General features: G+C 21.4%; 3 protein-coding genes across 9 annotated transcripts; 1 reads left to right on the forward strand and 2 right to left on the reverse strand.

The window, feature by feature from the left end:
• Positions 1 to 1,348: 1,348 nt before the first annotated feature.
• Positions 1,349 to 2,593, reverse strand: Pomp (proteasome maturation protein). Its single transcript, XM_003690650.4, has 5 exons — positions 2,430 to 2,593; positions 2,119 to 2,216; positions 1,969 to 2,029; positions 1,725 to 1,900; positions 1,349 to 1,526 (listed from the first exon to the last, which is right to left on the reverse strand). The coding sequence occupies exons 1-5, from the start codon at positions 2,430 to 2,432 to the stop codon at positions 1,439 to 1,441; spliced, it is 426 nt and encodes a 141-aa protein (XP_003690698.1). The 5' UTR covers positions 2,433 to 2,593; the 3' UTR covers positions 1,349 to 1,438.
• A 137-nt stretch (positions 2,594 to 2,730) lies between these two features.
• LOC100863045 (uncharacterized) lies at positions 2,731 to 7,027 on the forward strand. Of its 4 annotated transcripts, none has more exons than XM_003690785.3 (10): positions 2,731 to 3,162; positions 3,528 to 3,698; positions 3,836 to 4,091; positions 4,557 to 4,661; positions 4,750 to 4,934; positions 5,345 to 5,572; positions 5,716 to 5,838; positions 6,157 to 6,301; positions 6,388 to 6,565; positions 6,690 to 7,027. In XM_003690785.3, exons 1-10 carry the CDS (start codon positions 3,076 to 3,078, stop codon positions 6,820 to 6,822), a joined length of 1,611 nt encoding a protein of 536 aa, XP_003690833.1. In that variant the 5' UTR covers positions 2,731 to 3,075; the 3' UTR covers positions 6,823 to 7,027. The 4 variants fall into 4 exon arrangements, with proteins under 4 accessions (XP_003690833.1, XP_086769863.1, XP_086769865.1 ...); XM_086913738.1 differs by having other exon boundaries at positions 2,939 to 3,162; positions 3,562 to 3,698; positions 6,690 to 6,903; XM_086913737.1 differs by lacking the exon at positions 5,345 to 5,572.
• Positions 6,887 to 22,910, reverse strand: Pvr (PDGF- and VEGF-receptor related). Of its 4 annotated transcripts, XM_012494601.3 has the most exons (24): positions 21,925 to 22,910; positions 17,594 to 17,724; positions 17,306 to 17,489; positions 16,467 to 16,594; positions 15,835 to 15,970; positions 15,259 to 15,398; positions 15,012 to 15,180; positions 14,754 to 14,877; positions 14,458 to 14,651; positions 14,215 to 14,378; positions 13,919 to 14,054; positions 13,612 to 13,758; positions 13,388 to 13,525; positions 12,980 to 13,122; positions 12,592 to 12,751; positions 12,383 to 12,483; positions 12,047 to 12,197; positions 11,378 to 11,602; positions 10,980 to 11,148; positions 10,276 to 10,543; positions 9,507 to 9,838; positions 9,308 to 9,413; positions 8,457 to 9,076; positions 6,887 to 8,300 (listed from the first exon to the last, which is right to left on the reverse strand). In XM_012494601.3, the coding sequence occupies exons 1-24, from the start codon at positions 21,986 to 21,988 to the stop codon at positions 8,285 to 8,287; spliced, it is 4,146 nt and encodes a 1,381-aa protein (XP_012350055.2). In that variant the 5' UTR covers positions 21,989 to 22,910; the 3' UTR covers positions 6,887 to 8,284. The 4 variants fall into 4 exon arrangements, with proteins under 4 accessions (XP_012350055.2, XP_003690832.2, XP_012350054.2 ...); XM_003690784.4 differs by having other exon boundaries at positions 6,887 to 9,076; positions 10,276 to 10,510; XM_012494600.3 differs by having other exon boundaries at positions 6,887 to 9,076.
• Positions 22,911 to 23,441: the final 531 nt, after the last annotated feature.

Raw genomic sequence — 23,441 nt, forward strand, 5'->3', positions numbered from 1 at the left:
AAATTATTTATATTTATAGTCATGATTATTTCTTTACATATAAATTTTAAGTTTATTAATGTAATGTAATATATGTAATATATATAATATATGTAAATACATCAAATATTTATATATATAAATATTTATACAATTATATATCTTGATATATTTATAATTTTTTAAAGAATAGTATATTCTAAATATTGATTATATTATAAAATTGATTATTGATAATCTTGTGAACTTTGTGCATTCTTCTCTCTAATAAAGTTAAAGAAATTTAAATTTAAAGAAGAAATAACATATTCACGCTAGTGGTAAATATTTATTATTAATCTTTTTTTATTAAATTTATTTTATATATAATATACATATTATAATTTTAATTATATATTTAGTTTTTAAAGATATAATTATGTAATATTTTATATGTTAATATATTATATATATATTTATTTAGATAAAGTTTATATGTGTTATATGTGAATGATGAAATCTCACAGTTAATTTTCATTAAATTATCAAAAAAAAAAAAATAATCATGTGTTAAATTATAATCTTTTTTTATATTAGATATGTATTCAGGTGGGATTTTAAATATTTCAGAAGTAAATGCTTTAATTTCTGAACAATTTAAATGACTTTTTAGAAATGTTATAGAATATTATTCAAATATTGCATAGTATATAGCACTTATGAGATCATTTATATCAGTTAAAAATATCAAGAAATGTTTTTACAAATATTTAGATAAATTTGATATTTTTGGTAAAAAATAATTATATAATTATTATATTTAATAAACATTTCTTGAATAATTTAAAAAACTTTGAATTAACATATTGCAATTTGTTAAATATTTATTTTTAGAAAAAAAAGTCTATTATTTAAATACTCAGATTTAGTAAGAAAATTAATAAAAGAATTTTTTGTTGCTGAATTACAGTTTGAACAAAAAAATTTTGAAATTAAATCTATAACAAAAGAAGAAAAACAGATATTAGTTAGTTATGATTTGTAAATACATAAAAAAAAATAAAAATACGTAAAAAAAATACTTAATTTCATAACTTAATTATAAATAAAAGATTATAAAATATAATTTGTAATATTATTTCAAATATAAGGAAAAATTTTATATTTCTTTTAATATGTAAAAAAGTAAAATAGAAACAATTCTTAAAATTCAAATGTGTTTACAAAATATAAAGAAAAATGAATTACATGTTGCAATTCAAGAAGTTATAATTAGTAGAATATTTTAGTAGAACATTGTTTACATTATCATCTATGATCAGATATATAAAGATATGTAATTTTTTAAATAAATTAAATAAATTTAATGCTAATTATTTAAACTAAATTATTTAATTATAAGAATTAAATATTTATTGTTACTCAAATTTATTCAATAATACAAAGTAATGATTTATATATTATAAATAGAAATAAGCATTTACAATATTCCAAGACTTTTTTCAATAACAGCATGTGGTTGACCCATTTGTTCTCTAAATTCAGATATATTTAATATGTCTTCAAACCTAAAGATATAAAAAGTTGTAAAAATTATATTTATTCATTAATTCAATGAATTTATTTCATTAATTAATATGTTAGAAATTATAAACTAAAACATAAAACATATATTATTTAATATAATATATAAATATACATTAAAATAAATATATATTATTCAATTTAAATAATTAATTAAATAAAAAATTCTTTAATTAATTTACCCTATTTCTTCATCTTTTCCAAGTAACACATCTTTCATCATATTTGATGATGGAAGAAATGGCAATCGCCCAATTTTTTCAGTTGCTTTTAATTCCATTGCTAAACGCATTGGGGCATGTAATCCTTGTGAATTTCTTAATAATACCATATTTATATGAGTACGATTTTTTTCATACTGAAAAGTAAATATAATGTATATAATGTAAAAGATAAAAATAATTTTCAATATATTTATTTTCTTACATTTCTCTCAGATATTTCTAGTGGATGTGCATAACCTAAATGTTGTCTAGATGCCGATAACCTAACAAGATAATAATTAAATAATATATTTTATATTAATTATTGTGAATTTTTTATTCTTAAGAAAATTATCTAATAATTTATTCGTACCCTGAAATCATCGGATTAGGTATACCATAATTGTCATCATGAATATTAAATTGACCGTTCAGAATAGGTTTTGGTTTAAGTGAAGGTAACCCAAAACTCTAAAAATGTATTATTTTAATGTTAATATTTTTATATATATATTTTTTAAATTAAAAAGAAATAATGCTGTAAATGTTTTCTATGACATAATTTTATCCTAAAACTAATATTTTTCAAAAATATATGTTCACAAATATAAAAATAGTTCATTTTTTAATTTCTTTCAATATTACATATATATGAAACAATTAAAATTTATATTATTTTTTTACCATTATTATTACTTATATAAAATCTTAATTTTTAATGAAAAGCAAGTCACGTTATACGGATTCACAACAGACTTTATATTGCGTTCACAAAATCACTGAAATATCATTTGACATTTCACGTGTGCAAGTCAGTCATAACGGCATTAATAATACAAAATATAGATTAGAATTTGTGTCTCACAATTTATAATATTTATTTTATAAACTATATTCTATTATATATTGATATACTGATATTGTTAAATTATTATATAGATTAACTTTATGATTTTATATGGATTTTCATAAATATTATGTTTATATATTATACAATATATCTTATTAATTTTTAATTTCTTTCTCTTAATTTAAATAAAAAGTTAAAAATAATAAAATTAATTTTATTATTATTCTAAAATTAATTTCGAAAATTATCAATAATATTTTCTAAAAATATTTTACCTCATCTGTTGCTATATTTATCATATATAACTTTATCGATATAACAATGTGAAATGCAAAGACATCAAATCATATATTGTATGTATTTAATGTATTTCAAATAATTGATTTTAGTTATTATTTACTAATTATTATTCAGAAAATTACAAAGTAATTTTATTTATGTTGAATTAATATTGCAACTGGTTAATTAAAAAAATCAAAGATGACACATTACGCATTACACAGAAGAATTTCTCTTCGTGAATCATTTCTGGAAATATTAAGAAGAAGATCAGTAGTTATAAGACCAGTAAATATATTTTATATCATTTTTAATGTTATTATAGTCTATTGTATAAATATTTTGGAAGTAAAAAAAAAAAAAATAGATATTACAAATACTATATACTTTATATATTTTGTATCTTTATATATTTTATATCTACGTATTTTTAAATTTTGAAATTCAAATTTGGAATTCACGAAGATTATTTTATTTTAATTAATTTAATTAAAATATCATTTTTAAATTCTAAATCGAAATAAGGGAATGAAATATTTTAACTTTATATATATATGACAGAAACAAATACAGAGATATAACTTGATTATTATCATAATTATAATGATGTTTATAAATAATATGACCTATTTTTAATAACAATAATTATATAGGTCAATAGATTAAAAGGAATTTATCTTTTTCGAGCTGCGGTAAGACTTGTTTTGGAATATATTGAATGGTTGGTCGAAGAACCTGTGATTGAAGAAGTTAGCGATGATATCGCTATTAATATTCGAAGGGCAGAACAAAGAAGACTTGAAAAAAAAATGCTTACACTACAAGTACATAGAATTTTTAATATCTCTCTAATTATTGATATTTAATATTTTTAAATATTTGATATAATTATTATTAATTGATTTTTTACAATATAAATATTTTAATTTTTATTAAATAATAAAAATGATTTATACTTAAGGATCGTTCTTATTTATTAACGAGACCAGAAGATCGACAAAAAGAGGATAGAAGATATGTATATGAATTATTTAAAAAATTTCGCGCATTTATAAAATATCCTGAACGTTTGAGAGAAGTTTTGGCGGGAGTATGTTATTATCAATACTTACGAGCTGGTCGCGAAATTGTGCGACAAGGCCATAAACCTCGAAATCAATATTTTATTATAAATGGAGAAGTCAGTGTAACAAAAAAAGTTATTGATCGTTGGACAGGTATATAAAACAATATTTTTTAACAAATTATTTGTTAATTTCATTGCATGAATAATAAAATTTTCATTGGAATCATACATCAAAATATTGTTTGAAGATATATTATCCTCTAAAATAATAGTTTTTGGGACAATACAATAATTTTTTTAAAAATGATTTAGTAATTTTTATAGAGAATAATATATAATATTTACCTATATATATTAAAAATAAATGATTCTATTTAAAAAATTATATGATCTCTAAGCATCTGAATCTTTTCTTCTTTAAGAAAAAATATTACATCCACCTCAAAATCATTTTTATTTAAAATATTTTTAATATCTCCGAAAAATAGATTATTCTGGATAAATTTACGTGGAATATGTATATATTATATAATAATATAATATATTATATGATAATATATATATATTATAAAAAAGTTATTAAAAAATTATTATTAAAAAATTTATTTATTATTAGGCGAAACGAAAGAAATTGATATGGGTATTTTAACTTCTGGTGACATATTTGGTGAAGTTGCGATGCTATATAATATACCAAGATCAGCAACAGTAATTTCAATAAGTATGTAGAATTATTTTGTCATTTTAATATAACTATTTTATTATTATATTATTAAATATTATAGATATTTAATAAATTTTATTTGTAGCTCCAGTAGATTTGATACTTATTCCTCAAAATGAATTTGACGATATTGTACGACCTTTTTTACAAAAAGAATGGGACTTATTACGAGATGCATTAATTAACTTTAATTATTTTAAATCCTGGGATGAAAAAACAATACGAGAATGTTGTATTCTTAGTAAAATAAGAGATTATCAAATTGATGAGGTATATAATTTACAATAATCTATATATAAATTACAATAATTTAAATAATATTCAATATATATTCAAATATAATTATATTAAATTAATATTTAAAAAATAATTAAATATCTCTCTGATTATCAAATATTAATAATTTGTAATATATCCTTTCAAATGAATTTTTATAATATATATATATTATTATATATTTTATACAATAAGTTTCGTTTTTAATATTAATTGTCATAATTAATATTAGTTTAATCTAAAATATTGATAAATATATAATAAAATATATTCAATTTATTAAAAAATTTACGATAATTTATAATAATTATAATAGAAAATTAATCTATCTGTGTAATTTTTTCTTGAAATTCTTTTTATTGGATCAAAATAAATATAATAAAATTACAAAATAATTATTTAAGGTTTTATTAGGTGATGGTAAAGGAATGGTGAATTATGTTCATTTCTTATTAGAAGGTGAATGTAGTCTAATAGAACACATGATTGTTCGTGAAAAACATTTTGTTTATGGAACTCATTATGAATTATATGATCCCGAAAAGGCTAATGCACAAAATTTATCATGGTCTAAAAATTCAAAAATAATTGAAAAAATAGACGAATTGGAATACGAGTATCAAAAAACTAAAGTATGATTTTATATTATAATAATTATATTAAATATAATGCATAGTTATAAGCTCTACGTTATATAATAATCTTTTTTTTTATTTCAACTTATTAAAAATTATTTTATACATGATATATATATATATAATTTTTTGTTTTAAAGGAAAATGGCATGGTAAATGAAGATTTTGTAGATTATGCTCAACTTTTACTATCTTCAAAGCCAACCGATAGAAGAACAGATCTTGAACGTGCAAGCATTGTTACTACAACATTATTAGATGTAGTAAGTACAGCATTCATAAATAATTGTTATAATTTTCTTTTATTTGAGATAAAAAATATAGAAAAGAAAATTGAAAAATATAAATACGAAATAAATACGAAATATAAATTATGAAATTTAATTGTATTAGTGTAATATATATAAAACATTGAAAATAATCAAATTAAAGCGAAACAATATTTAATACCATTAAAATAGATTTTTTGAATATTTTACGAAGATGGTTTTTTCTTACTTATGTTTTTTATCTTTTAAAAAAATTAAGAACTATTTTAATATTTAAATTGTAACTTAAAAAAAAAAACTTTAAATGTAAAGATAAATCAGTGGCATAAAATTACGGATGTAGCAGAAATGTTAATGAGAGAACCTTCATCTATTTCTCAACAACGTTATCCGGCTGACGTACGTACAATATTTATGCAAATCTGTACGTTTAGCAGAGGTGCGTGTTTCGGATTAGGTAATATTTTATTAAATTCATATGTCAATATATTATTTTAATCAAAAATTATTTCGAGTAAAAATAAAATAATATTTATGAATTAGGAGAGAATATGGTTAATCGAAGAATAGTAGCTAATACACCCGTAAGATGTTTCTTAGTCCCACGATATTGGTTGAGAACTCATAATCGTGCAAATATTTGGGAACGCGTTAAACAATTTATGGATTCAAAATTTCCCACGAAGGAGCAATTATTTGAAAACTTTGTAACGAATCGAAGGTATATTATTTCTTGTTGTTATTTACATTGTTTTTTTTTTTATTATTATTTCAATTATAAAATATTTGTTGAGATATGTAAAACATATCTAATCATGTCTAATAATTATAATTTACTATTTCAGATGGTTAGAATATAAGAAAATTTTAGTTGATGATATAAGTAAACGTACAGGTCGGCATATTCGTAATAATGTAACAATACACGATGTTCCTTATGCGATTAGAATTGTAAGTGATATAGGCGTGGAAATATAATTCTAGGAAATATTTATGAAATTAAAATGTTATTTATACTTTCTACATTAATAAAAAATAAAAATGTTGTAAAGATAAAAATTTTATTATATAAGTTTCTTCTAATTCTAAATATAGATTATGATTAGACAATTTAAATTAATTCAACACATACACATTATATCAATTTGTTTTCTCATTCAAATAAAAATAGCTTATACTGAAATTAAACATTCTCTCTCTCTCTCTCTCTCTCTCTCTCTCTCTCTCTCTCTCTCTCTCTTTGGTTCTAGTAGATACAAAATTTTTCCGAAATTCGAATGAAATTTCGTAATCAAACTTACAATGAATTGAGTATTAAGTACTGATAATAAATCCATATATATAATTGAATATTAAATATTTTTGCATAAATTTTTTAAAAATAATTATTATAATAATGATAAAATCTCTTTTTACGATTAATAAATAAGTACATGAATAAAAATATTCCAATTAAATTTCATTGTTACATTCTATTTTACTATCGCCGTTATATTTATATTTATATATATATATATATATATTGTCATTATATATTTAATCAGTTCATAAATTTTCTTAATTATACGGTAATATCAAGGCACTTTATTAAAACATTCATTAAATTTGATCATTTAATTTGATTTACGTTATTTATAATATGCGTTATTGTAATAATATATTATTTATAATATTTTAAATTATAATAAAAATTTTAATTATATATAAAAAAAATGTAACTTATCAATAAATGTATATGTATGTATTGAAAATATATCTTTTTATTATAATTTTTTCGAAACAATTTGATATGAAATAATTTTAATCGCTTAAAAATATATCAAAAAATGTTTCAAAAAAATTATTTTATAAAAATATTGATTTATTTTTCCATTTTCCATTTTTATTTTATAATAATTAATCAAATTAATATATTAATAATTATTCGAATGTCAAATGAAATTTTATTTTACTTTTTGACTTTTATTTTACTTTTTTTATCAAATAATTATATTAAGTTTTTAAATATAAAAAAACAAAAATAATTATTTATTTTAAAATATTTTACCTTCCGTTATTTCCTATATTTTCCAAATATTGCTTTGTAGCTTAATGAATATACTTTTTATTTTTGATATTCATTTATAATAATAATCACGCGACATTATATATATATATATATCAAATTTTCTCAATATTTAAGCTCATTAAGAAGATTAATCATGAATGATTAATCGGTTCATTTTATTTAAATCACTTTAAGTAATTGTTGTCATGGCACATCAAAGATCAAGCAAGATGCATGAAGGCAACACGTGATATTTGAAATTTATTTATATAATTAGTTTTTCGTATTTAATCACTCGAAAACACACATGCTCACATAAAAACTGAATCTATAAATTGATAATAACACTTTTTTAGTATTCATTTTTTTCCATTTTCCATCCATACCTATACGTCATTCCACGAAACCCCTGAAATAGATATTTTCCATTTGTTAATCATTATTTTAGAATAATTGTAACAATTTTTGTTCATGCATAGTTCATGCTTAAACTTTCATTTGATCTGTTTCACGATTAACCATCACCACATAACTAGGATTGCTAAAACCAGCTGGTATTTCTAACCTTAAATCACTCTTCTGTTTAGGCATATTTACATAATTATCTTGCGTCCTAATGATAGTGGGTATAAAATCTTTCTCTGATATTGTATTTCCATTATTTAATTTTTCATTGTCATCAGAATTTTTTGAATCGTTCTTATTCCTTTCATTAAGATTTATTAATTGACCATTTCGTGGAGTATTACAATATCCAAAATCTCTATTGATTGGTCGATCTATTGTTTGATTTTTCATTGCCTCTCGCTGTCGAACGAATTCTGCTCGTCGTGCATGTACATTGATAGGTTTTAAATAAGGATCTTCTTCCTCTTCCTGTTTCTTTAACATTGGTGATATTTCTATTGCGTCTTCTGAGTCAGAAGTAGGCGATGGAAATTCAAAACGAGTACCTTCTTGATTTGGTCTAGGACTGAATATTTCTGATTGATATCCCTGACTATTGGGACTCATACATAAGTACGTTGAATCGGTTAAATTTGAAGGCAAGTTTGAATAATCATGAGTAGGTGAGGAAAGTGTTGTATAATCAGGTGAAGAAAGCATTGTTAAATAATCACTTCGTCCATCTTCTAACATTGTTGTATTCATATCCATATAGGGATCATTTAAACTAATATAATGCTAAATCAAATGAAAATATTTAAATTGTATATGATTTTAATAATTGATGAGTATAATAATTTCATTTATTCATTTCAATGTATTATATATATCGTGTACAATGATTATTATACTTTTGAATCATCATATTTTTTGAATAAAATTAAAAAAAATTATTGTAAAAATTAAATTTTTTCAAATAAAAATAAATTTAAAATATGATAAATAAAAACATATTGATATCAAACTTACCGTTTTTACACTTTTTTCTAATAGATCACCAATATTTTTAACTAATTGCGTGAAACTCGGACGTAAACTAGGCTTAGCCATCCAACAATGATACATTATGTTATATCTATGAAATTTGAAATATAAAATTATAATACAAACAATAGAAAAAAATGATTTTTGTTTTCTTTTTAAAAACGAAATTGTCGTTATAACTTACATTTGGGAAGTAGCATATTCTGGTTGTTCCAATCTATATCCCTCAATTAATTTCTGATATTGTTTCTCAGCTTCCATTCCTGGATAAGGTGTTTCAGCTAATGTAAAGAATTCCCATAAAACTATACCAAATGACCAAATATCTGATTGTGTTGAAAAAATTCGATCCCTAATCGACTCGATAGCCATCCATTTTATAGGTAATAGACTACCTTCTTTTTTTTTATAATTATTATCTTTGTACATAGTTTTTGCCAGACCAAAATCACAAATTTTTACGACATTATTTTCGGCTAATAAAATATTTCTCGCAGCCAAATCACCGTGTAATACCTAATAGAATAATTATAATGAAATAATTATATTAATAATTATAATGGAATATTAAAATTAATAGATTCAATTATTTAATAATTTTTATTGCAATTAGTTAAAGATTTTAATCAGAAATAACATATTGACTTCGGAAACTGCTTCTGAAACTTGATATTATTTATGATTCAAAACTCTCAAACCCAGATAAATAATAATTTTATCTAATTATATAATATAAATATATATAATATAAATAATTCAAATTTTTTCTAAAAAAAAAAATTGTTTAGATTTCATGTAATATTTTTTTTTTTTTTAACAAAATAGATTTCTCAAGATTCATCGCAATTGCATCCTACTTAAAAATTTTTCGATTAATGGGTCAATTTTATATTTATTAAATATATTTATTAAATAACTGTATAAAATCAGATCACAATTGTATATAAATGTACCTTTCTTTGGCTAAGATATTCCATTCCACGCGCTACTTGAAAGGCCCAAGATAATAAATCTTGTGTACAAATCGGTTTTAAATTATGATCCTTATAGTCACCCCGATAATTAAATCTCCATCCTTGGGACGAATTATTACTTTGAATACCGCCATCCGGTGACATGCTAACTCCTTGAGAATCCATTGCAGAAGTTTGATAATTCATCGATTCGATGGCAGAATTATCACTAAGACTGCGAGAAAATGACAATGCCACGTATTTTATCCTATCATATGAACAGAAGAAAACACATATCCATCGTTAACACCACAACCCCATGCAGAGCATAAATATATGAATATAGTAACATATAATATGGTTATGAACGACGAGAAGAAGAAATATAGAAATTGTAATAATTTGCAAATTCTGTTAAAAAGCATAATAGTCAAATGTAAAATTTAGAAATATTTTATATTAGATCACAATGTTTCATTATTTAAAACATTCATAATGGATAATTGATAATTAATTATTAATATTAATTAAATATTAATTAAATATTAAATATTACAATGTTGATATTAGTTATTTTACATAAATTTTAATTAAACATATTTTTAATTATAAACTATATTCAAAAGATTATTGAAATGAAGAGTTATTAACGAGCGTATTAATAAGTAAAAATGCTATATGAAAAGATAAAAAATAAAACAAACCTATTATTACTGCTAATACTGACGGATCTGGTTAAAAGATCTTGACCGATACTGGGATCGAATTTACCAGTTGTTGGATCTATTTGATTGATAAAATCAGCCCTATGTCGTAATAAATAATTGTGTAAATTTCCAAATCGGCAGTATTCTACGATTACTAATAATTCACCTATTTATAAAGAAGAAAAAATATTAAAATCAAAATTTAAATTTTACATAAAATATTAATATTAAATTTTAAAATTAAATTGTAAAATTTTATTTATTATTTTCTTCTTAAAACTTTGAGACAGATTCAAAAAAAAATTTTGATTTTATTTATTTATTAAATTAATTATTAAATTATTTTATTATTTGTATCATTTTTTTTAAATTCTACAATTGTATAAAATACATACGTTTGGAAATATTTTTCGTACAAGCACCAAGAAGATTGACTACATTCAAGTGTTTACCAAGATGCACCATAATTTTCAGTTCGCTAGCAAGTGCACGAACACAAGTCGGAACTGTTGTTCGACGAACCATTTTTACTGCTACTGTGGTAACTGGCTCATTCTCGCAAATTCCCTCTGCTTCCGCTTTCATAACAACTCCAAAAGCTCCGCTTCCTAATTGTTTTCCTTTAAATCAAATAATTAAGTTAAATTTCAATTATAACAACAAAAAAACAATCTAATAAATGCAAGTACAATATTTATATTAATATATACAATATTTACTAAGCACAATATTTATTAATAATATTTACATTTGATAAAAATATCAATATTAAATTAAATATTAAATTAAATATGAAAAATATAATATAATTATATTTATATTTAAATAAATATAATTATTTTTTTTACGTCAAAGTTTATCTGTATTATATAATAAAAAATTGGCTTAATTATGCTGATTAATTTTAATATTTTCTTGAATTTCGATCAGATTCAACTAGATATCGGATTAAAAAATCATTTGGAAATAACTCGTATTTAACTACCACGCTACAAGAATAATATATGTACTAAATTTACATCTCATTTAATATTTATATATAGTCATATAATTATATTATTTACCTAACTTTAATTTTTCTCTTGGAAATTCCCATTTTTTATCGTAAGGAAGTAATTCTGCTTGATCATCCACTGTTAATTCTGGATTCAAACATTCTACTGCTCCTTCTTCAAAATGCATTAATCCTGCTTCCATTAATTCTTTTCTCATGATCTAGAATATAAAAAAATATATGTATATATGATATGTTTCATAATTGCAGAATATTATATAAATCGTGAAATCACTAAATATCAAGAATTAAAAAAATCATTAAAAAATTGAGAATATTAAAATAGAATCTAATTATGTATGTTGAAAATTTACAAATAAAATGTTATTGTTCAATAATATAATACCTTTTCACGGCGAATCTTGATTGTAAAATAGACTACCAAAATTACTACTGTGATCGATAAGATGACAATCAATATTATTAGTTCCTTCGGAACCTCTTTTCCTATAGATTTTAAAAAGTTTCGTAAGAAATTTTTATATTTGATATATTATGAAATGTTTTATCGAAAAAAATAAACTCTGTTCAATATTGTATAATTTAGTAAATTACCTTTGACTATTATAATTCCGTGTGCCTTAATTACTCCTAAACGATTCTCGCCTTTACATAAGTATACTCCACTGTCAATATCTCTTAGATAATTAATATGCAATTCTTGTTGATTATGGGTATATGTGAATTGATCACCAATTTTTATTGGTTCATCATTCTATAAAAAATGAAATAAATAACATAAATAAAGTAAATCAACAATATATAATTTTATATAATATAAAAAAGAGAATTATTTATATAATACAAAAAAATAATAAAATATATGATATATGACTATTTTTCATTAAATAATTTTTAGTAAGTATAATAGTAAAATTATTTGTTAAATAATATTTAATTATATGATTTAGTAATATTTAGAAATAAATTATCAGATACTTACTTTATACCACCTGACTATTGGTTTAGGCATTCCACCTACAAAACACTGTAGTATTAATGAATTGTGTGAATCATGTGTATTAATATCAATCGTAATTTCAGTTCCGTTTAGATTGGTTTCCTTCATAAAAGGTTTCACTGCCCCTAAAAAAGAAATAAATAAGAATAAAATTAGAAAAATCAAAAAGAAAAATCGAGAATTTTATTTGTTTAATTTTTTTAATCATGCATTTATTAATCATTTGCAATAAATTTAAAAAATTTTTTAAATTTATGATTTAAAATAATTCATCAAACAAATTTTTGATGATTTAACAAAATTAATAACAATAATTAAACTATTTCAGGTTTTTATACTAATATATATATTTTTTTCCTATATAAATTATATCCTATATAAATTACTTACCGTGAACTTGAAGAAAGAAATCCATTTCTTCTTTATTACTACATGTATAAATCATCGAATCTGCTTTTGTTACATTTTTTATCTTTAAGATCGAACGATAAGTAAATCGAGTTTTAGTTTGTTCGATTGTCAATCTATCTAAACGTACCAAAAACAAGCAATTAAGTAAAGAATTGGCAAAAAATATAATTCTTCTTTCAAAATATATAATAAAAGATATTTACCATTTTGTACAATAAAAGTACCATTCGCGTATTTCCATTCAAAATTGCTCGTGTAATTATAAATGGAGGCAGCACAAATTAATTCTAAATCGTCGCCTTCAACTACTGAATCCTTTAGCTCAATTATACCGAAACCACCTCTTCCATCTATATTTTTTAAAAATTGATATAAAAGTATAAAAAATGAAAAAATGACATAAAAACAAAATTAAATAATATTTAAAGTTTTTATCGTGATAATATGTATGATACATATATTGTGATTCCATGAATATCTTGCAAATAAAATTGTAATTTAATTATTTACCAGAAACCAAAATGGTTTCAGTTTGAGATTCGCATCCAATAATGTTGCACGCGCTACAGGTAAGATGACCACTCATTTCAATAATCATCTTTACGATTGAATGAAATCTGGTGTTCATTCCACTTTCTTTTGTGTTCTATAAAATTAAGAAAAATATCTTTCAAATAAAAATAAAACAAATATTTAATATAAATTTATAAAGTTTTAATATAAAACTTTTCAATTCTTCAATTGTTTTCATCGTTTGTTTATAATTATAATTATAATAATGTTTATTTAAGAAAGATGTTACATACTGTTAATTCTATAGTGGTTGCATTTTCATAAGAAGGATAATAAGGGTACTTAATAAAATTCCACGTTATGTTCGGTGATGGAAATGTTGCCACATCACAAGATATTTCCACCGTCTGATTAGGACTATAATAAGGCTCTACCTTCAACATTGGTACTGGTTTTACTGAAAAAAATATTAATAAAAAATAATAAATATAATAAAAAATTTTTTTCTTCAATTATTGAAAACAAAAGTTATATACCTAATACATCTAATGTAAAATTCAACATATCGAATTTATCTTGATTAGTAGCTTGAAGAGAATATTCTCCCATATCCTCGATATTTAAATGGTTTATTCTTAAAATTGTATTAGTAGATTCTGTTTTTATCGCATATTTCGTTTTTTTTGGAGCTTCCCAATTACCTACGATTTCTTCTCCTTTTGTATTTAGCCTTTTAAAATTATTCAGAAATAAGATATTAAATATAATAAGATATTAAAAAATTTTTTATTCTAATTAATTCTATTAATAATTTTCTATTTAAAATTATTACCATTTAAGAATAGGTTCTGGATAAGCATGCACATGTACAACCCATTGTATTTCACCACCTTCATGACGTTGATAATGTCTAACAGCATCCTGTGCTGTTAGGTTGATAAATTTGTTTTCCGGATCTAAAAATATATATTTAGAATAGTTTTTAATATAAAAAAACATTTTATTTAAATTAAAATTAAAAAATTTTATTTTTTTTTAATTTTTTTAAATAATTAAATAACTAAAAAAAATTATTTTAATTTCAACTCACCATGAACCTTGATGAAGATTTTCGTTTTTCTAGAATCATGAAACGATTTTATAACACATTCGTACAAACCTTCATCTTCGTATCTTACATCCTCTATAATCATTTCGATAATCGCTTTTTTAATTGGACCTGTTTTTTCACTGTAATCAACAGTTCTTATTCTAGTATTCTGGAATCATATATAAAATTTATTTTTTTAATTTAATTTCAATTTAATGATTTGAATAAAAATAAATTATTTTCGAACCATTTGCGGTGTAATCCAACTTAAAAAATAATTCATATCTGTTTCAACGATCGTTGTGCAATTTACACGTAGAATTTGACCTCTTGTTACATGACGTAAATTATCCTCCGCAATTTTTGGTTCGTTCAATTCATGCTTCCCTAAAATCAGAAAAAAAATTTCAATCAATTTCAAACTATATTCAAAAAAAAAAAAAAAAAAGAAATAAGAAGAATTTCATTTTAAAGAAAATTAAAATTTTATTTATTTATAAAAAACAATCAAAATAGTCACATTAAATTAAAAAACTCAAAATATTTTCTATTTTTTTTCAAAATTATTATAATTTAAAAATATTCGTATTTAAAATCTTATATACGAATTAATTTACACATTTAAGATAAATAATAATAAAATAATAAGTTTTTTTTGTTTATTATTAATTAAAGAATCATACTTATAAAAATTATTCATTATTTAAATTATATAATCACATTTTTTATAAATTAAATAAAATACAAAAAACTATAAATTATTATAATGGAAAATTTTTAAAATAATTAAATTTAAAAATATTTTTTCATAGAGTATACATACGAATCACGAGTAAGTAATAATTTATTTCTTGGCGTACATCTGCTTGTATGACACATGTATAATAACCGCCATCTTTCAGCGTGATGTTTGTCAATGTGAAACCAATCCTTGGATGGAAATTCATTTTATTCACAGCCTATAATACAATAAATACAATTTTACTTAATATTTTTTGTTTTATATATATATTTTCTTTATTTTCTTATCTATCTATTTATAAAATGTTATTTATAAAATTTGATGTTATAAAACAAAATAGTAACATCATATAAGACACTCTGTATCTTCCTCAATTTTAGAATTAAGAAAATGATAAAAAAATGATTAATCTCTGAAAACTTAAACATATTTTAAGAAAAATAAGTATAAGTAAATAATTTCTTATTTTATTTTCCAAAATTAAAAAAATACTTAAAAAATATTTAATTTCTAAAAATATTCTATTTTTAAAAGATAAATCAGATAAAGATACGTCAAATTAAAAAAAATTACAATTAAAAATTTAAAAACAAAAATCTTTTAATATTTTTTATTTTTTATGCTCATTTTAAATGTTGTTTTAATTAATTATTATTTAGTTTAACTATTATTCTGCCTAATAAATTATTAACAATTAAAACAGATCAACTTACTAAATCATTGAGTAAGAGTTCAACTGTGAAATTGGGCGACGTTGGTCTACAAGGTATTAAAGCGGTTTCTCCGACTGCTACATTTAGTGAACGAAAACTATCTGTTTGTACAAACATGCTTCTGTTCGCTGAAATAGAATAATTATAGCATTAAATTGATATATTAAGATCATATGATTTTATTATAATATTTAAAAAAATTTTATCTATAATCATTATACATATGTGGACAATTATTAATCTACACAATATTATAGTTCAAATATGATGAATAATATAAATGTAGAATAAAATAATAACAATAATAATAATGATAATCATTATTGTATCAAATCATCTAATACCAAGCTGTTAATTCTATCATAATATAAAATGTATATTTTTTTAGTAAACTTATATTTTACGACATAATTCAATTTTGTAAATATAGTTTCTTAAATTTGTTATAAAAATAATATAAAATTCTAAAAATACATTAAAAAAATTGAATGTCTCTGTTTAGACAATTATATTCATTATATTTTTTACAAAAAAAGTAACTAATAACAGTAAACAACAGAAGTAACAATAAATCCTAAATGCTAAATACTCTAATTGCTCTGTTTAAAAGATATTAATAATAATAATAAATATAAAGAGTTGTTCTCGAGGATATTTTTCGCAAACAAATATTGCGTTGAGAGTGATTTTCTGAGAATAATTTATTCTCAACACAATATCTATTTTTGTATTAGCAAGATATATATCTCAGCATATAACAAGAAATACTCTCCAGAACAACTCTCGAGAATTTTACTTTATTTGTGTTCTAAAAAAAAAATATTTAAAAATCCACTTACATTGAACATAAACGAATACCAAACTTTCAGATGTTTGAAAATTAGGGTGTGAGGTAACTTGCAAAATATTACCGGGGCAACCATACAATCCTGTATCCCCATAAACAGTTTCGTTTCGTTTAAACACAAATTTGTATACGTCATCTTCGAGACTTTCTTCTTTAAAGGGTGTCGAGGTGATGATCTATCATAACGAAACAATTAACAAGAAAATTAATTTCTTTTTTTATTTATACCATATCGATATTAGCTTCTATTTTTTTTTTTTTTCTTTTATAACTTACTTACATTGGGTTCATCTTCAGGATAGACAAAAAAAATACTTTCGAAACCGGTGCATGTGATCTCCAAACTATCACCTTCATTTATAAGAAGCTCCGTAGCTTTTTCTATTTCATCTATGCTCATTGCTGTTGAACCTGATAATAAAAAAATTATAAATTATTGAACGATAAAGAATTGGTGAAAAAATTAAAATTAAAAAAGATATACAGAAACGTATATTATAGTGGAATATTGAAGAATGTAGAATAGCAAAGAATATCGTAGAGATTTTTTGTAGAGAAAATATAAACCAAAAATAAAATTTATCTATAACAGAGTATGTTTTTCCAGGAGATAAATATTGAAAATGCAAATGAAGACGCACTTAACATAAAATGAAGGTGCACTTAGCCGATATTGATAATCGATAGATTAATAGATAGCTGATAACTCATATCGATCACGAACTAGTAGAGTATAATATTAATACAGATTCGTATTTATCAATATGGATAAAAAAAAAAAAAGAAATGTACATCAATTAATTATTTACATAATACATTTTCAAAATTTTATTTTAGAATATAAGAATTTTCAATTTTCGAATTGAAGGAACAAATTGAAATTATCAATTTTGAAATGAAAAGAAAAATTATAATTTTAAAAAGATTTTCAAATTTTTCTTCAATTCTTTATTCTGATAAATAAATGAACAAAAGTAAAATATTATAATCAAAAACTTTCAATTTTCAAAAATAAAACATTTATATTTGTAGATTTTCAGATTCTGGAACGAGAATATTTCGAAATTAAGGAGAAATTTTTAGCCGCAATGTCCTGTGGATAATCGGTTTTATCTTCTATTCTTGGTACTATATTTTCCGTAAAAATACACATATGTGCCGTACGAGAAATCGTTTCTGCGCATATACAACCGTCTCTAGGAAGGAAGTCCTTTCTTTCCTCTTCTGATAATGCAGCCACATTATCAATCAACTTGTTTCACAGAGAAACAAATAAATAAATCAGGAGCAAAGGCTGGCGAGAATCTTTTGTTAAATTTATTCTTTAATAGATTATTATCATGTAAAACAGTCTTTGATGTTGATGAATATTGTTTTACGAATAATTTTTATAATATTAGAAGAGAAACGTGGATATTTAATCGTTAAGTCTTATTGTGACATCTTGGATGAATGAATGCCAGCATTAAGTTATTTAAGAAGATATTGAATTATGATAATCTTTGACATAGAATTTTTATATTATATTTCGTATTAAGTTTCGTATCTAATTTAAATTAAAATAATATATAATACTTATTATAATTTTTTCTTCAAATTAATTTAACAATTAAATAACATTCTTATTATTTTACAATATATTAATTGTAATATCTATTGATATTATTAATATTATTAATGAATCTTAGGATCAAAAATAAATAAATGCTAAATTTAACAAATAGATTCTTTTAATATATATATCCAATTAATTCTTAATATGTTTATATGACAACATCACTTTCAAGATAACAGATGAAAATAATTTTATATATAACTTTTATGTACACACAAAATCGTGGGACTTGTTGCCGCATATTGGGAAGTCTTGATAAGAACTGCCCAACCTACTAACGATAAAAGATGAGGAGAAATGAATGGCCCCTCACAGATTAACTTAGTATTCAGATATTTTCTTTTTGTCGTATAAATACAAAGATTATTATTGCAAACAATAATTCGAATAATTGAATTATTTGTAAATTATAATTATATATATTTTTATAATATATATGTTATGAATAAAAAAAAATAATAATAAAAAAAATAAATAATAATTAAAAATGATTACATTTGAAACTAATTATTTTACATAAAATTTATTTTTATTATTATTGATTTTTGTTTCAATATATATAAAATATTATTTTCTATTCTATATTCTATATTATAAAACAATATTTTATTCAAATTCTAATGTATTAAAAACAGCATATAATCTAATATTTGAAGTATATTTTTTAATTGAAAAAAAGATTCAATTAAATTATTGCGCAATCAAAGTTTATTTACAAACGTAATATTTAACATATCTAAGATATATTGCTACTTCTACGAATAAAAGATATGAAGAGTTTGATTTGATCATCGTTATTCAAGTGAAAATACCAATGTGTAACCAATCGATCAAATCGTATTTATTAAAAAGATTGTTAAATCATATTTATCAAAAAGAAATTTTTAAATCAATATACGATAAATATTTTATATTTTATATTTTGAATGATATTTATCTCTTTAAAAGAGTACAGCGTATTTTGCATATCATAGTTATTTTTTTCACCTTATTAAGTATTACTCATATTAAATAAAGTCAATAATAAGATCATCATTTTTAATCGTATCTTTATGAAAAATATTGTTCAGTGTATAATTTTCTTTTTCGATGTCATGTTATATAAATAAATTTTATATATAACAACATTTTCCTTAAACATACATTAAAAATAAAAATATTCTATATTTCATTTACAAATATTAAGAATTTTATTTATCAATTTTTATTATATATAATTCTCTTCCTTTCTTTTAAAATATTTTCTCAAATAACGAATAGAATGTAAGATATTTGCGCGGGAAAATTCAAATAAAATAAATATAATATATTCCTAAAAAAATTTTAAATCAAGTTTCAAAAATTTTTTTAATGATATTCATGAATACGAATTATTTATGTATTTTTTCAAAAAATATGATATCATTTATAATTTTATGGAAAGAAAAACATTTATAATTATAGAAAGATATTTCTCTATCAATATTTCCTTTAACATTTCTGAAACTACGCTTTGATATCGATCAGTTTTATCGTTCGCACTTTACATGGTTGTTTCATATTGTTATATTTAACGATAAATTGTCAATTCTCAAGGTACAGATATATTCTAATATAGAATATATAGATATATTTCAATAGAATGTTTTAATTAAATACTGCTGTGAGTTGATTGATCATTACGTTTATCTGCGATCTATATTTTATAGATTATCATAAGAGAAATAGGAAATAAGTTATAAATAATTTATTTTAAAAAGTAGATAAACTTTTTTCTGCGTAATAAATACTTAATTATTTAATAGTATTTCATTAAATCATTAAAATTAATTCATGATTTATAAAAATCATTCAAAAAAATCTGATATCATTATGTAAGAGCATTAGCAAAATGGCAATGACAATTTGTAATTCGTAAAATTATAATAATATATTGCTCAATTATTACAAGAAATATTCTTTTCTTTTCTTTAATTTTTATCCATTTAAATTTTGTTGTATTAATTAAATAAATATTATTATAATGATATAGGATGACTATAGGTTTTGTTAATTGAATTTTGAATATTTCATTTTATTTCTTTTATTATTTACCATTCATTATAAAATATTTTAAAAATCATAATTTTAATCTTATATAGTATGTTAGAATTTTAGTTTAAAATGAATGAAAATTTTTCATTAATTATTTATGTACGGTACCAAAATAATAATAAAACATTTAAAACGAATCTGGTTTATTTCTATACTATTTTTAGATTCTAATTTAAATCAGAAAAACTAGGGATAAACGCATGTGATTAATATGTTTAATTATTATGCAAGTTACGAGAAGAATCTGAACATTCTTTGTTATTGACGCGTTATTGAATTCGAGATATTTTGTACATCAAAATAGATAATAAATCAATGATATAATTTAAGAAACAATATTGTTCTAAAAGAAATATTTGAAGTATTTCATTGAATAAAGACTAATGAGATTCTAAATTTTATAATTTACAAATTAAATAATTATTTTATAATTTCAAAATTCAAATATTTTAAAAATATCAAAATTTTTATACATATATTATATATATTATATATATAATTTTCAAAACACTATTTTAAACAACGGTATATGTACATTCCTAGAGTTATTGTTCTATAATAAAACTTTATATTATTTATAACCTTCTTTTTTATTACAATAAAAGAAACTTGAACAAATTACAAATCTTTGAAACTAATTCAATCAATTGCCAAACCATACTTTTTTTTACTTAACCTAAAAAACATTAATAAAACCTTAAATAAGATAATTAACCTTTTAATATCATCAATAATCATTATATACGTAAGAAGGTCAGGTATGATACATGATTCTCAATGAAGTACACAATAACAAGTGGTATGCAGCATTCAAAAAACCTGTTTTTCTTAGCGTGACTCAATGGTAACCACGTGATCATGACACCTCACCGAAACAACGGATTGGTCGCCAGGTGAATATAGATGACAGGTAAAGGCATTACCTCGATGGAGAACAAGGATAACTATGATTGCATTGATTATTCTTGAGATATGTATCATCTTCATCTTCTTTATTTATTACACATACACCGATTTTTAATTATTCACTGGTCACTTCATATTTTCAACAAGGAAACACACTGAAACCGACAACCTCTTTCATAGAGGAATACCCATGGATACATACGCGCCACGATGCACGATCACCAATGCTCGACGTACGGTTTCTCACTGAAGGAATGAACCGAACGAACGGGTTACGCACAAGCATGATTCTATGAACAACGAGCCCCACCCTGACCGATTCTCTGACTATGTGACTGGTATTACGAGTTATCGGTGACGACAACGTCATCTTGTTCTCCTTCATTTGGTCTGTATTCGAATTTAATCGCGCGAATAAAAGATTGGAGAACCGCCATGTCACTTTCTTACGTACGTTCAATTGAGCATGCGTAATATTTAAATTTTGTAAAGAAACTTAGAGCATGTTGGTTCATAAGATTTATCAGATCGATAGTTGTTTTGTGTTTTTTTAAAAAATATTGGGACTTTTATTTCTGTATAAAGAATTATTATAGATATTTTTGTATGAAATTTATCTAATTAAATATTATTTTATTTTTCTAAAGTTAAATAATCAAAATCAATAAATAATCAAATTTAAATTTTCATATATATTTTAAAATGCTGGATTTTAATTAAAAAAGATAGTATTTATATAAAATATAATATATCATATTATTTTTAATATGATATATTATATTTTAATATATGAAATAAGTTATTTATTTCATATTTTACTAATAGTTTGTATTGAAGAAAATTTTTAAAACTTAACTATTAGTTGCTATAATGCTTTCTCAATACGTATGCAAGTAATTTTTTTGAAATTTAGTTTTAAGAGAAAATGAATAGAAAAATTTTGTAGAATGATATAGATATAAAAAAGAATTCTGTATAATAATAAACAATGGTATTATTAGATATAGAATTATATTGCGTGTATAAATAGTAAACGATGATAAATAGTTAGAGATAACTCCTACCATATATATAATAGAATGATAGGAGATAGAAATTTGATTCTATATATGTGAATTAAAATTGATAAAAAATATAAATATAAATTATAAATTAGAAGTCCTCGTTAACAAAAGTTATTATTATAAAAAAATAAAAAACTTTAATTGATAGATTTTATGGAAAATAAAGTAATATAAAAAATTTTTCAAAAACAATATAAAAAACATATATTTACCTAGAGATCTATATAATTGTTTTCTTATTAATTTACAATCCTATTAATATATATATAATAATATTTGTTTACTTATCGTCTATTATATTAGCAATTTCTGTAATTGAGACTTCATTTTTTGAAACATATACATTTTTAAAAATTTAAATTACACAATTAATTAAAAATGAATTTATCTATATGCAAATTTCTTGATTTTTGTTTAATAACAAATATAATTTTTACTTTATGACATACATTAATAAATAATTTCCACGA

Source organism: Apis florea, unplaced genomic scaffold, assembly GCF_048593485.1.
Source record: "Apis florea isolate Af1SG1 unplaced genomic scaffold, ASM4859348v1 contig_3496_pilon, whole genome shotgun sequence".
In the NCBI taxonomy this organism is placed as follows: domain Eukaryota; kingdom Metazoa; phylum Arthropoda; class Insecta; order Hymenoptera; family Apidae; genus Apis; species Apis florea.